This window comes from Oryza glaberrima, chromosome 10 (assembly GCF_000147395.1).
Source record: "Oryza glaberrima chromosome 10, OglaRS2, whole genome shotgun sequence".
NCBI classification, from domain to species: Eukaryota; Viridiplantae; Streptophyta; class Magnoliopsida; order Poales; family Poaceae; genus Oryza; species Oryza glaberrima.
Genome location: NC_068335.1, coordinates 3,559,759 through 3,576,118, shown reverse-complemented (window position 1 = coordinate 3,576,118; position 16,360 = coordinate 3,559,759). Strand labels below are relative to the sequence as shown.

The following is a 16,360-nucleotide window of genomic DNA, read 5'->3' as shown; positions in this document are numbered from 1 at the left end:
TCGACGTCATCCTCCCGCAATAATCCTTCCTAAAGAACGGAGGCACCCACTTCTCCCTGATATCATATAAAGCTTTCATGGTGGGACAGCCCTCCAAATCATACCTCTTTATGAATTGATCCCATGATGTTTCAAACTCATACGGCGTGTAGGTTTGATTGATGCACAATATCATGTCTGGTTCAATTTGACCGTCCCGTGCAAAAATGGTGTTCAACGGGTCAGAGTGGCGGTGGAGGATATGCCACCTACATAGACGGTGTATTATCCCAGGGAAGCACCACCCGACAGCGACTGCCATAGCAGGATCTTGATCTAAAAAAAAAATTTATAAGAGGAGGAAAAACTATCGTATAGGAAGTGTATGAAAATTGGATTGACAGAAAAATTTAAAGGGTGGATGGCAATAGGGGGTTATTTGAATTAAGACTTGCCTGTTAGGATGCAGCACGGAGCCGGGAAATTAGCCATGCACTTGTTGAAGGTGTTGAATAACCACTCGAATGACTCAGCCTTTTCGTCTCTGAGCAAGGCACATCCGAATAGGGTGCTCTGCATATGGTGGTTTGCCCCAACAAACATTGCAAGTGGCATTTCGTAAATATTAGTTTTGTAAGTGGTGTCAAACGTTACCGCATCTCCAAAATCAGCAAATTCAGCCTGGCTACTAGCATGACTCCAAAACAAGTTCTTAATGACACCATTTTCATCGAGCTGGGCGTCCCAGTAGAACTTAGTGTTTTGCAACGTGCACTCGTTGAAAAACTCCAACAACTTGTTGATGTCATCCGCATTTTCCTTCCAGACATTGGCTGCTTTCTTGCATAGGTCAGGTGGGAACGTCCTGTTTACAACTCCCATTTGTATCTTCATGCAAGAAAGCACGAAAAAGTAACTTTAATGAAAGCAACATCACTGAACGAAAAAATGGAATAACTTGAAAGAATCACCTGTTCTCGACGTCGCGGGAAGTGAAAGGGATATTCTCTTGGCCTCCGACGTCGCGGGAAGTGAAAGGGATATTCTCTTGGCCTCCGTGGAGATCTGATAGAACGCCCATGATACAACTTTGCGGCACGTGACTTTCTTGCATAGTGTCCACAAATTGCATCACTGTGTCGTCGCGGTTCTTATGTGCACGCATGTGCTTTACCGCCGAAGGGGACGGCGTTAGAGGGTGGTTGTGCTGTAGCTCTACCACATCATACACCACCGATGTGATCTTGCTGTCGTCATAGTTGTGCCTAAGTTTCACATAAGCCTTGCACCCCATTTTCTTGGACGGTCTCCTCCATTGTCTATCACCATCGGTGACCTTCGACACGTGCTTGCCCTCCCTAGTACAACACACCTCGCGAAACGCTTTGTGCGTGTGGCTCTTCTTGATGTCAAATCCAGCGTGACATGCGTATGTCTGGTAGAACTTGTATGCATCGTCGTATGTAGGGAAAGCCATGCATTCGGTGGGCACCATATGTGGTGGCACGCTGGGACCCTGTTATATATCAAAGATAAGCTCTGATAATAGATTATGGAGGAACCAGTGGAAACATTATGAAAAGTTTAGAAACGAAATCTATAATTATTGTGGATGCTTAGTATAACACGTGGGTTGCCAGTTAAAAAATGGCTTGTATCCAGTTGCCAGTGTGTTCATTAGGCATGGGATTCATTCGATTAATAAAACACAAACGTGCGTTCGGAATCGTAATGATAGTTAAAAAATAGCTTGCGTACCCATGAAGTTGTTGATATGAAACACCCAAATTATGTAGCAAATGGTGGTTGGTTTAGAGAAAAAAAAATTACTTATAGATCGAAGATATCGTACATAGGTGTTTGTTGAACCTAATTGTTAGAGTAATGGGAGTTGGGTAAGTTTCTAACTATTGAAGGCGATGAGAATTGCTTGTGGTTAAAGAATAAATCGGTTTCATGTGATTGATGAAAATTGGCAACATGTATAAAGTATCAAAATTCTCTAATTTAAGTGGGAGTACTTAGTATCGTCGCACGGCGATATGAACGAAACGAAAAATAATCGTGGCTCGAAAGATTGTGCTGTTGGTGCATCACTATCGCAAACTAGACGTCGAAAAAATATTGACTATAGAATAAATTGGGATAGAAGGAGGTGAACTTACATGGCTATAGAACCTATTTGGCGTGGGGGTTGCAATATCGTTATCATCCAAGCATGGCGGCATCCATCGAGAGGGAGCATCTCCTTCTTGGCGCGATGGGGTACATTGTTGGTGTGGAGGGCTCGCCGGAGGGCAGCCCGTTGATGAGCGAGGAGTGACTGGCGGACAAGATGACGTAGCACTGGTGATATCCGGCAATGCCATGAGCAGCCAAGGAAGAGAGATGAGTGAAGGAAGGATGTGCTCCGAGAGCCCTTCCTAACTTGGAGCTAGCTTGGTTGCCGTTTTTTTTTTATTTCTGTGTAGTGTTACGCCTTGAAAGTAAGCAATGGCGATAATGACGGATCTGCATGTGTTGCTCGCCCAGTTGTTCGTTTTTTTTTCAAAAATAATGGATCGTGGGTTAATTACATGATAACGGATTGTCCGATTAATGCTCATCCCATTTTTTTTTGTACAGAATAAAACGCTGCTACAATATAACGAGTTATAATTTAACTACATTGTAGTCAAATCGTGTGACATGAGACCTTCGTGGTGTAGATTTGAATAAATTTATAGTATAGATGATGCCACGTGTAACAATGAGAGTTAAAAATTTAGTTATTTACGGAAGCCGCATTATATAACCGCGTGATTAATTGGGTGGGTTGTGGTTATTGAGTAGTTTTTTACCTTTAGTCCCGTGCATACGAATTTGTAAAAACACACAGGAGTTTGTGACCATTTTTTGAACTACTCATGCCATATGTCAAGAGGGGGATGGCGAGTTAATATGTGACTACTTGACCCATAGCATTGGATGGTTTGTTGTATGGGATGCTCCCTGCTCGAGCAATAAGTAATTTTTTAACTAATCATAGGTTCCGGACGATCTCGGTTATTGGTATCGTTTTACCGGGTTAGTTTTTAACTTAGGTTCTGGATGTCCATCGATGTATGCTTCGTCCTATTTGGATTGGGAACTATTTAACTCTCCGCATAACAACTAAGCAATTGTGTACAGATGCTAGGCGCTGGATGGCTGAGTTAAAATGTAACTCTTTTCACATGTGAAATGTAATTTTTAACATGTCCCAGTATGTCTGCTTGTTAACTGCTCAGTTAAAAGGTAACTTGTGTGTCCGGACTCTGGTTCCAGCAAAGAACGTTGATGCCGACAAAACAGACCCGTGTTTGTTGTGGTGAGCGAGTCAAAAAAAACTGCAAAAGGATTAAACGAATATATTATGTTTGTTAGCTTTACCAGGAATTTGGAAAGAGGTAGGCAGTGGGAGACATACACGACATCAAAAATTGCCCAACAGACATGACATGATATAGATATATATCGAGGTTGTCATTATAACCAAAAGAATAAAACTGTGCAATGACCAACAACAATCTCATGTCCTGTATTCTGAAAATGTTCTGGTACCACACTAGTTATGAACTTTAGTAAAGCCTGAAGACATGAGATTGTATCATTGTACATATCATGTAACCCAATGAAAGAAAAGTTTTTCCAAAATGGTAAAATGCACATCTATTTTTTTAGGCGGCAGGATCGACAGCATTGGAACGGCGGAACTCCTCGATGTCAGGATGAAGAGGCGCGGCTTGGTTGTACTCGCTGAACATCAGCTGGTGGAGGATGCTTGATCGGACAAGCGATGAGTCGGTCTGAGAAAAAAGAATGCTGATCATTCAATGGTATATAATGATTGTGAAACTGAGCGGCGAATGTGTCAGTAGACCAATGCTGTGGGTGTGGTATCTGTAGTTACCGGGATGGAAAGAGTCTCGATAGACTCCCTATTGCCATCGTAAGCCTCCATGAACCACATGATGTAAAAGGCATAGTCGTTGGAGCAGATTTGCATTTTTAGGTACTTCATCATGTTCTTCCTGAATCCGCCGAACCTGCAAAAACTCTTCGGCGCTACCTCATGTAGTGCATCACTCAGGCGCTTGACGATGCGTTTGGACAATGCACGGTGGTGGTCGCTCTCTAGTGTTCCAATCAAATTGTAGTTGTTCGAATCCATAATGTCGACCCGCCTGTGTGCAATGTTGATTGCGTACAGAGACCAGTGGTCATGGTGGAGCACGGGAACCATTATCTGTCCATTCGTGGATTGAAAAGTAAAAGGGCATGTAAAATTGCAAAAAAATATTTGCTGGGTTCAAGATATGCTCGATGCAGTGGAGGAAAATAGACATGGCATTAGGCTTGATGCGAATACTATACCCTAACTAATGAAGAATAGGGGGGTTACCATCTGAGCCTTCGTCGTCTGAACGTTCTGGAAGTATTCGCGCAGGTGTCCTGCCAAATCATCTGGGGAGAAATCATGTGTCTCTCCATTTATTTTGACGAAGTCGCTGTTCAGGAGATACTGCAAAAAAAAAGTGAGGCCATTAGTTGTTGTGCTCCAAAAGAGTAAAATCTTGTGAAAACAGGAGAAAGAAAATCAATAATGTTGCTGCACCGTACAGAATAGATAAGGAAAACAATGGAGTTTGACGTAAAAGTGACGTTACCGATACAGAAGTCGAAAAGAAAATCCGTTTTCCAAATGTATCTGGCCTGTTCCTCCTGTCATCCTTGAACAGAATCGAGCTGAACGCGTCTATGAATAGCCCCTCCGTCTGGTTCCCGGTGGAGAACGAGTTGACAACATCGTTCCTATACGCAACGTAGCTGTCGATCTCCATCAATTTCATGCTGCAAGCATAAAAAGGGGAAAATAACACGTAACCCCGTAAAAATGAAAGTAATCCAAGTTTCGTAAGGACGATCGGACGGAACCATGATGCACCATAAGTATATAATCAATGTGGTGATGAACACAGACCTGTCCATACGACCGCCATTGTTCAGTAAGAAGTCCCTGAGTTGTACGCTCAGCGACACGTCAGATGGCATGATACTTGGGCCAACAACCACCGGCAAAACAAATCTTGCTGGCTTTTGAATAAACCGCTTTGGCTGAGACCATGGCGTTGAATTTACATCATCGGTGTCCTCATTAGTCTCGGCCAATAGCTGGTAGAAAGAAAAAAATGTTTTAGGTGGAAAAAAAAAAAGGTTAACCCAGCGTAGTTGTCGATCGCAGTAAGGCAAATGTTAACATCCGGTTTTCCGTGAATAGATGTACGAATACACATGCATATCACACTATAAATGTGGACTGCACCTTTTATATGTGACAAAAAGGAAGACATATAGTTGAAAACATGGGTGGAAAAGTGCATTTCAGTAATAAGTTAACTATCGATTGTTACATATGGATGAGTATGTAACAGTGTTTTTTTAGTTAGAGTTATTGGTTTACTCTGCAATTTTGCTTAAATTTACAGTAGCAGATTTACCCTTGAGTTTAACCTAACACATCAAACGAACTAAATGAAAAATTTATAACTAAACTGATAATAAAAACTTGTTGAGTACTCATACATATGTAAATAAGTGTATTTGTTTGAACCACTTATTGAGTTATTGCTTGGTAAGTGTTGTTCAGAAATTCCTGTTTGCTATAATTTATTACTCTACTATTTGTAATATTAAACACTAGCAGTTATACCCTGAGTGTACATGCTCCAGCTGGTGCATATAAACATGTGTGCATAAGAAAACCCCACTACGTGAACAGGAATTAATGCTAAGGAGCACAGGTGAACTCATTTAGAAAAAATGGATGGTTAGGAGTTAAACCTCTGACAGTGTAGGAGCCTCCTCAACCCTGCAAATCTGCTCGATTTTTTTGTACACTTGTGTGTCGGTCATGTCCGTGTCCGATGGGAGTTCAAGTGACGGTGCCGGCGTGGGCTCGACGGGTGTAATTTGCGAGGCTACGAAGTTATGAAATGTTAATGCAAGTATGTCGATTTGGTGATGAGAGTATAACGACATAAAAGGGTAACAATTTATCCTTACACTGCGTGGTGTCGTTGGCGTGTTGTAGCTCAGTTGTTACCTCCGTCCGGTGCTGTTCTTGATCAACGGCGCGAGGGGCATCTTCCGTCTGGCTGGCGGTTGACGCACCCGAGACATTACCAATCACACCGCTAGCCTCGATGGCTGGTGGCTCTACCACGGTGTCAGGCGCCGAATGTTGAGCTGAAACTTCATCAGATATGATTGGTGCACTGTCCATGGGGATTGGTGACCGCTGTGTCAGATCCGGAGAGAGATCACTAGCAGGATGGGGCTGATCTGCAACCTCTAGACGCACAGGAGGGATGTAGGGCACAATTTCCAAGCTTGGGCTCACATGCACGGGTGCATTAGGGTGATCAGTGTGTTAGTGGAGCGCACTGTGTGAACCGTCGCACCCGTGATGATGATGTTGCTGCTGGTCCTCACTAACGTAGGTATTGATTTCGGCGCTGGTGAATTGCACGTCGCTCTGCCTATGACTATCTTCTTGGCATTGAGCAGCCTGTGGCGCAACGGTTGGGGGGTGTGGTACTCGGTTCGCTTGCAACGCATCAATGACACTCTGACATAGCATGTGCTGCTTGTCAACAATGAGCCTAAATTGGCGCTCGATCTCCATTGCACTCTCTTTTGCCTGCCTGTCATACTCGGCTAGGGACTCCAACAATCCGAGCCTCTGGTCGGGGGGCAGCCCCGCGAGGTGTGGCCCAATGATGGTAGACATATTGGGGAAGGTGTATGCCGGTGCCCTGATATCTTCTACCATCGGTCCCTTTGCCCTGCCGGCAGGCTTGTTGGCATAGCATGTACTCTCCAACGGTCGCAGCTGCGAGGGACAAATCATGTGGTTAGCGGCAAACAAAAAACAAGAATTGTCGAGGCTGTAAACGATACACGGGTGTGTGTGGAACATTGACATGTACATAACAACAAAATATTTTTAATTGCGACCTGGAAGAACAGTATAAATGGTGGCCCTTGTTATCGTGTTTTGCATGGTGTTGTACTACACACTGTTTTTTATTGATAGATACTATTGAGCTAATAAAATATCGATAAAATAAGAGGGGGAACAACACGTACGGGGAGGTTGCCAAAAGGCGGTGTGCCATCCCCGCCTGCTTCCTGATCAGCAGCAACAAGCTTATCCACGATGTCCTTGGTAAACATCTGAATACGTGGGGTGAAGGTTAAATCTAGCCCAATGTCTCTTGGTGGCAGAATGTTGTCCAGATATAAAACCTGTGTACGCATGCACCGAGTTGACGAAAAAAGTTGTCAAAATAGCAAACAGACCAGGGATTAGAATTGAAACAACAATTTGGTGGTAAAAGAAAAATTTGAAAGAAAAGGAGATGTCAACTGAAGGGATTACCACGAGGAATACGACACAATAAGCTATTGAGGATGCCGGGTTTTGGCGCCAACACCTGATGCTGTCGCTTAAAGCCCGGAACACAGCCTTGGACCAGTCAATAGCAGCGACCCTGTCGAGGTCGGATGCGACCCAGACATCGCCCTTGGGCACATAAAAATCGGTAGTTCGAACTAGCAGCTTTGACATAAGTACCATGATGAAATATTGAACAGCCCGGGGGTCATCTTTCTGGCTCTTGATCACCTCGATCAACTGTTTTGCTGATAACCTAGCCTTCTTATGCATTCCCAATTCATCGGTGATGCTTTCGTGAACGGTTCGCACAACCGTGTGGGATGGGAGTACAATGTCATTTCCACCGAGCGGGGTCCCGAGGACAAGCCTCACAGTGCGAGGGGTGATCTGTATCTTCCTGTCGTCATCTATTGAAATGCACATTGTGTCGGGATCAGTCCTGTCCATGAGCCATCGTATTAGGTCTGGCTGCTCAAGGCTTTCAAGTGACATGCACGCTACCGCATCAAGTCCAATCTCCTCCAATTTCTCATGTTGTACGGGAGATAGCGCTCTACAAGCCTTCGCCGCTATAGCGGCGCTACATCGTGTGAGGTTAGGGCCCTTTGTCTCATATGGCTGCGAACATAAAAATAGGAAAGTAAATACACAAAGTGAATAGATATTGCGAGCAGCAAAAACCATGTGAGGGAGGTTGGTACCAATTGTAGCTCTCAAGGATACAGACTTACAAGGGGTGATCATGATATATCATATAAGCAATTATTAAAGTGGCATAATACTTGGGCGACTGGTGTGTGTGCGAATCTAGATATAACTTGATCACCATTCTGAATATACCCACTCCAAAATATCAATAAAACTTTTAACTGAAAACAATGTGGGCTTCCTCCCCCCCCCCCCCCCCCCAACCACACCACTCCCCCACCCCCAAGCAGTGGTACAAAGGACGAAAAATATAGCTTATACATGGAAAAACAGAGCACTGAACGCATCAGGCTATACACATAGCAGTAATTTTTGAACTAAAACAATTTGGACAACTATAGTATGCTTTGGCATATGCATTTAATTGTCTGATAAACCGCAGCAACCCATTAGACTTTTTACGCGTGACCCCGTGGGCAACCCATGATATGTGAGCATGAACACTGGTCGCACTATGATGCAACAAAACAACAAAACATTACAATCTAGATGTTGATAGTATTTGTGGAAAAAAAGGACAGGGAAATAATCTATAAGGCAAAAAAAAAAGAATGTGGTGCTCACCTCGTCCACTGATGGGCCCTCGCCGGCCGACGTAGCGCGCCGTCTCCTTTTTGGCTTGCTCTGTGCTGCTTCACCGACCGCCCTTGAGGAAGACGCTCCGCCGCTAGGAAGTGTTTGGGGCAGGATGACCTCGCACTCATTTTGTGAGTCGGCAAACCTAATCCGCTTAACCCTAGCCGGCATTTTCCCGGTCATCTCCATCGGACAGGGCTCTATCTCAAAAACAAAAAAAGGTTAGCCCGGCAATGGGGTGTGATGAGGCAAACTCACGCAGCGGGGGATAAGGAAATGGGATGAGGAAGATGAAAGTGTGTAGGGTGATATTGGTGGTACCTGCCGGACAAATTTGTGGGGAGGGAATCACTAGGGAGAAACTTCGGCGGCGCCGACGATCTCCGAGAACTGAATCGGCGAGAAGAGGGGTGAACTCAAACTCAATAACGGGGGCGAGAAAGGAACTATCCGGAAGAGGAGTGGGCGGCGAGAACTACGGCGGTTTTGATGTGACTAATCTCTGAATATTCGCTGCCATGGTCACTGTAACTGTAAAAAAAAAATTAAAAAAAAAACATGCAAGCATTTAATGACCGCCGATCATTTGTGAGTTAAAAAGTAACTCAATTTAAGGACCAATGCCATAAGCCCCCCCCCCAACCGCCCCACGCAGTGACGCGCAAACGAGTCAAAAAAAACTGCCTTCGTGTCAACAATTGAGTTGCGTGTGTTCGACGGAGTTAACGAATAACTCACCAGAACGAGCACGACGGGCCTTGAAGCATCACATGAGTTAAAAAATAACTCAAAAAACAGGTAAGCCGTGTGACACTGTCGATACGTGCCATGAACTGATGAGTTGAAAAATGACTGGCTTCTTAATCTAACACGCGCATGCATGCCCGTTTTTTGAATTAAAAAAATAAACCATGGGCGCGGGCACGGTGATAAGTTAACAATTGACTCATGAAAGTTGGGCGCGGTGGGATGTGACATAATGTGGTTTAGTGGTGGGTGCGGGTGGGCACGACATGCTCACAAGTTATCAAATAAATAAATAAATAAATATATATATATATATATATATATATATATATATATATAACTACTATATGGCGCCGTAGGCGCCACATATTAGGTGGTGCCTGACACAACACCACCCTACCCTACCACACATTTTCCAAATCCCGCCTGCGACAACCATTCATGAGTTATTTGATAACTTGTGAGCATGTCGTGCCCACCCGCACCCACCACTAAACCACATTATGTCACATTATATACACACCTGGGATAACTATTCTTTACCCCCCTCCCCCCTCCTCATCCGTGTCCCAGCCTCCACTCCCCCCATCTCTCGCTTCCCCCTCCCCCCCTCTCTCTCTCTCTCCCTCCCTTCTCTCGCTTCCCCCTCCCCCTCCCTCCCCCCCTCTCTCTCTCTCCCTCCCTCCCTTCTCTCGCTTCCCCCTCCCCCTCCCGTGCCCCCCTCTCCCTCTCCCCTCCCGATCGTTCTCCCCCTCCTCTCCTCCCGTGCCGCCCCCTCCTCCTTCTGATCTCTCCTCCCTTCCTAATCTCTCTTATTTTAGAGAGAAAAAATAAAATAAAAATTTGCAATCAATAGGATTTGAACACAAGACCTTCGACTAAATCAACATAAGAACAACCATTAGACTATATCTCACTTGTCAAACTAGGAATTAAAACAAAAATATATGGGTTAGAGCCTCACATGCTAACCATATAGTTGTTACTGCACAAAAGTATAACTGTTACTACAAGATAGGTGCATGTTACCACTTTCAAGTAGCTATGTTACTGCATGATAATAGTAGTTTTACTATGTCATTTTTACGAGTTTAAAATCGAAAAGGTGGGCTATAGGTAAAGTATGTAGGTGGCTTTGAGCGAGGTCTGATTGATATAGGAGTGTTTTGAACAATTTTATATATTTGGTAAAACCATGTTACTGTATGTATATGCCACTGTTACTACAAATTACACATTCTGTTACTGCATGTGGAGGGTTAAAGTTCAAAATGCCAAACTTGAAAAGCAATATCTCACAAGAGGTGTATTATTTTTTAAACCGTTTCCACCATGATGTTATAGTGTAACTGCATGGGAGGGTTAAATATCAAAATGCATCTACGTACTCCCCTCCTCAAGAAACCGTTCTTCCTCTCTCTTCTCAAGAAAACCGGTCTCCTTCCTCCAATATAGTGTTACTGCATGCATGTATATGATGTTACTGCACTTTTGACAGTAGTATTATGGTGAATTGCAGTAAATTAGGAATTAAAACAAAAATATATGGGTTCAAAGTCTCAGATGATAACCATATACTTGTTACTGCACAAAAGTAAAAGTGTTACTACACGACAGATACACGTTACCACCTGACAGTTACACATTACAGCATATTTATGCAGTAACAATATACAAGAATTGCAGTAAAACGCTTTTTTACTGTAGAACATATAGAGCGTTACTGCACCTTTGGCAGTAACATTGCGGTGAGATTGCGGTAAACTTGGAATCAAAAAAATATAGATTTAAAGTATCACATGCTAAATATAATTATTACCGCACAAAGTGGAATTGTTACTACATGGCAGGTATACGTTACCACATGTTTATACAGTAACACTATTCAAGAATTGCAGTAAGACGCGTTGTTACTACAAAACTTATGGTCTTTACTGCACACTTACAGTAACGTCGCGATGGGAATGTAGTAACGTACAATTGATAGTAGTAACTAATGCTATAGTATTACTACTTGTGGAGAGTCAAGATCCAAAAAAACCCAAGCTTCGAACAACAATATCTCTCACGTGATGTATGATTTTTTTATACCGTTTGCACCATGATGTTAGAAAAAAAGTGCTTATCAAAAGTAGATCCGTCATGGCTATATTTCAACTAAATTTGAATGTTGTTACTGCACGTAAGACATAGCGTTACTGCACGATGGTTGTCGCGTTACTGTACCATTCCGCAAGACGAGAGCTGAGAAGAGGTGGGTGGTGGGGGGAGTTGAAAGGCAGTTTGACCGACGTGGAGGTGCTTTGACTGAGGTGGGAGGTGGGTTTTGAGCCCTTAGAAAGGAGGGGAGGTGGGTTTGGCCCTTGGGAAGGAGGGGGGTATAGAATAGCAACCCGGGTGTAGAATAGTTTTTCTATATATATATATATATATATATATATATATATATATATATATATATATATATATATATATATATAGGGTAAGACTATTCTACAACCGGGGTATAGAATACCCCCCTCCCCTGTACCGCCCCCACCCTCCCCCTCCCCCTCCCCCTCCCTCTCCCGACTCCCCCCCTCCTCCTGATCATAGTAGAGAAAACCGAACCGGACACTGAACCGCTTGAGCTCATGGTTCACCAGGTCACCGGTTGGACCAGCGGGTCGAACGGTTCAATTGTTGAACCGGAAAGTATATCTATCATACATAATTTTACTTAAACAAGGTGACCAACTTAGCTTGGTGGTGTGGTTGATTCTCATATATCCCATCAGCCAAGGATCGATCCCCATGTGGCGCACCCTTTTTCCTATTTTATGCAATAAAAGGTAATTGGGCCGCAATAATCCAAGTGGGCCTTAGAAGCCAGCTCACCTGCTTTGCGAACCGACGGTTCAATATAGCCCGGTTTTTTCCGGTTGACCGCCGGTCCCGGTTTTTTTGGGTTGGACCGCCGGTCCAGTCCCATTTTGTGTACTATGCTCCCGATTCCCCCCCTCCCTCTCCCGACTCCCCTCCGGATTCCCTTTTTTTTCTGATTTTTTCTTCCCAAAACATTTTTTTCTCTTTTCTAGGAAAATAAAAAATAAATTTGCTAAACTCAAGACTTGAAACCATAACCTCATAGTTTAAAGCACATTCTTCTAACCAATTCACCTAATGATATTATTTGTTTCAAGAATTTTGTGAGAAAGTAATATGATTATCAATTCTAATATCTTTCACTACCACCGTAAAACAAAAAATAAAGATATGTTACTACGAAACTCATAACATGTTACTATGCTCCAGTAGTAAAATTATCGTAAAAGTACAGTAACACGTCACGTTACTGCAGAACACATAGGACATTACTGCAGTTCTGGTTGTAACGTCGTGGTAAAATTGTAGTAGACCAAGAATCGAAACAAAAATATATGGGTTAAAGCCTCACATGCTACCCATATACTTGTTACTGCACAAAAGTAGAAGTGTTACTGCATAATATGTGCATGTTACCACTTTCAAGTAGCTATGTTACTACATGATAATTGTAGTTTTACTATGTCATTTTTACAAGATGAAGATTGAATAGGTGGGCCATAGCTAAAGTCTGTAGTTGGCTTTGAGCGAGGTCTGATGTAGGAGTGTTTTGAACAATTTTATACATTTGGTCAAACCATGTTACTGCATGTATATGCCCCTGTTACTGCATATTACACATTCTGTTACTGCATTTGGAGGGTTAAAGTTCAAAATGCCAATATTTGAAAAGCAATGTCTCACAAGATATGCATTATTTTTTAAAACCGTTTCCACCATAATGCTACAGTGCAACTGCATGTGGAGGGTTAAACTTAAAAATGCATCTACATACTTCCCTCCTCAAGAAACCGTTCTTCCTCTCTCTTCTCAAGAAAACCGGTCTCCTCCCTCCAATATAGTGTTACTGCGTGCATGTATATGACGTTACTGCACTTTTGACAGAAATATTGTGGTGAATTGTAGTAAATCTGGAATTGGAACAAAAATATATGGGTTCAAAGTCTCAAATGCTAACCATATACTTATTACTGCACAAAAGTATATATATATATATATATATATATATATATATATATATATATATATATATATATATATATATATATATATATATATATACTAGCAAAAGTGCCCGTGTGTTGCATCGGGTGATTATGGAGTGTGTGTATTGACCAAAAGTGTTGTTTGGTTTAGCAAAAGTGCATGTGCGTTGCAACGGGAAGCGTACAGATCAGAAGAATATGTAATTAATTAAAATATAAATTCACTGAAACTTTTGGTATTTTGAAGTAGGCATGTATATAATTAAATAAATTTACAAGTAAAGTAAGTGTGAGAACTAAAATGAAATGGTTAAATTTAATTTTGTGAAATTCTCCATGATTAGTTTCGCTCTTTGAAATTTTATTGAAATTTTCAGAGCTTAATTGCTAATTTTAATAATACAAACATTATTTAACAATTATTTAATTGGAAATCTAATTTAAGTTTTTGTTGGGCCGGCCGACCTACTGATGCGGCCCATCATTGATGCGGTCCGATCATGGAGGCCGGCCCGACGTAGGAGCGATCTGAACAGTTCGTTTTGATGGACGGCTCAGATCGGCTCCTAATCTATCAAAACCCCCAACCCAAATAAACCCTAACCCTAATTTCATTCTTCCATTTCCTCCCCTCCATTCAGGCCACCTCTCTCCCCGCCGGCGGCCGCGCCACACCCCCACCGGCGCACCTCTCCGCGCTCCTCCCCAACCGGCGACGCCTCTTGCCCCCCCTCCCCACCGCCGGCGGCCTTCCCCACCGAGCAGCTGCGACAACGGCGGCAGCGGCGCCCTGCCCTTCCGCGAGCAGCGGCGGCGGCGGCGGCACACTCCCTCGTGGCGGGCGGCTGCGGCGGCGCGGCGATGGTGGCGCCGCTCCCTCTCCCCACCACCGGCTCCTTCTCTCCTCATCGGGCGGTGGCCGCCGCACCACTCTCTCAGCAGATCTGGAGGTGGTGGCTGCAGCGGCGGCAGTAGCGGCGGTCGTGGGCCGGCGGCGGCTCCCTCCTCCCCTCTCGCCTCCCTCCTGCCCCTGATCCGGGGGCGATGGCGGTGTCGGCGGCGTCAGCGGGTGGGTCCGTGGCCGACGGCAAGGTGGCAAGGAGCAGCGCGCTACAGCCTCCGGTCCGGCTCGCCCCTCCCTCTCCTAGTCATCTCGTGTTAATATGATGTTTTCTAATGATTCCGATTTAGATTTGGACTGGGATTTTGTGTTTGATTTGGATTTGGATCGTGATGATTTGAGATTGGAGAAAAGGTGTGCTCAATATGGGATTCTATTTGTGTGATGATGGAATTCCGACTGGGTTTTTTGAGGAGGGAGGGACGAAAAATCACCGTATGGATGAGGTGACGACCGAAAAAATCAGCATATTTATGTTAGTTATAGATATGGTCAAACAGGCCTCCTGACCCGGCACGGCCTGGGCACAACCGGGCTCGCCCCCGAGACCAGTCGGGCCAGCACGGGCTGACCTACACACGGGGGTGGACCATGTTCGACCACTTGTTGCACCAAATGGCCCAGATAGGGCCCAATAAGGCTCGGGACATGATGGGCTGACCCGAAGGCACAAAAGCCCACCATGCTACTCCTTGGAAAAAGTATATTTTGCTTTCCTCATCTCACCTCTTTGAGTGTCTCTTATATGGCTGGAGTAAGTCCAGCCGTACCTTATATGACAGGAATAAGTCTACATTGGCTCCCTCATGTATCTGTCTCCCTAGGACCATGCCGTGTTGGGCCGGCTCACCATGCCTATGCAAAGCCCCAGGCACGGCCCGACCTTAGGTCATGTCGCACGGTGCCTCGGGCTATCGGGCCTCGAGCCTTTTGGCCAACCATGAATGTTCACATGTACTCCTACAAACTTACTATATTTAAACCATTAATTTACCCGGTGGATCCACTAATTTAAATTTACCCAGTAAATCCACTAATTTAAACCATTAAATCACCAAACTCCTTACGTGCCCTCCGCGGCCGCGCTTGCAGGCACAAAAGCACGCACCCTTCCCATCCATTTTTTTTCCCTACAATTGTTAAAGATTTATTCTATGACTAGAAAAAATACCCGTGTGTTGAATTGGGAAAATAGGTTGATGAAAAAGAAAGAGCATGGTCAATAAAAGCCAAGTGAGGCAATAACGTGGAAAGTGAGACGGTCGGTGAGACAACACTCGGAGTTAACACGTGAATAGAATGACATACCAAGAAAAGCAAAGGATAACGGAAAAAAAACACGCGGACGTGTATGTGATGATTGGAAAAAAAATATGATTTTTTAAGTAGATACTCCCTCATGTATTTAATACATGACACCGTTCTATTTTTATATATATGTATGACCATTCATCTTGTTAAAAAAATTATGTAATTATTATTTATTTTATTATAAATTGATTTATCATTAAAGGTTCTTTAATCATTACTTTACATATTTATTTAATGTTTATAAATTTTTATTAAGACGAAAGATTAGAATATGTCTAAGTTAATGGTGTGTATATTAAAAACCAAGGAGAGTATATTAAAAACCAGGGAGAATATATTTTTATTTATAAGAATATATAGGTATATGGAAGTGATAGATATTTATGCCAAGTTGAAAGATGAAACTATCGATAAACATTACCACATATCAAATATGAATTCCCAATATTTTTGATATCATGTTCCTCTCACTTTGCATAGTGCTATAATCCTGTTTTTTCTTTATTAATTTCCTTTTTTTTCATGCAGTAGCTTTTTTAAAAAAAACTTTGCCGGAGCCCAGAAAAATAATAGAAACAGAAAAATAAT

At 43.3% G+C, this 16,360-nt stretch overlaps 1 protein-coding gene across 1 annotated transcript; it reads right to left on the bottom strand.

Annotated features, from left to right (window-relative positions):
* Positions 1–3,677: 3,677 nt before the first annotated feature.
* LOC127752671 (uncharacterized) lies at positions 3,678–4,243 on the bottom strand. Its single transcript, XM_052278076.1, has 2 exons — positions 3,911–4,243; positions 3,678–3,806 (listed from the first exon to the last, which is right to left on the bottom strand). The coding sequence occupies exons 1-2, from the start codon at positions 4,241–4,243 to the stop codon at positions 3,678–3,680; spliced, it is 462 nt and encodes a 153-aa protein (XP_052134036.1).
* Positions 4,244–16,360: the final 12,117 nt, after the last annotated feature.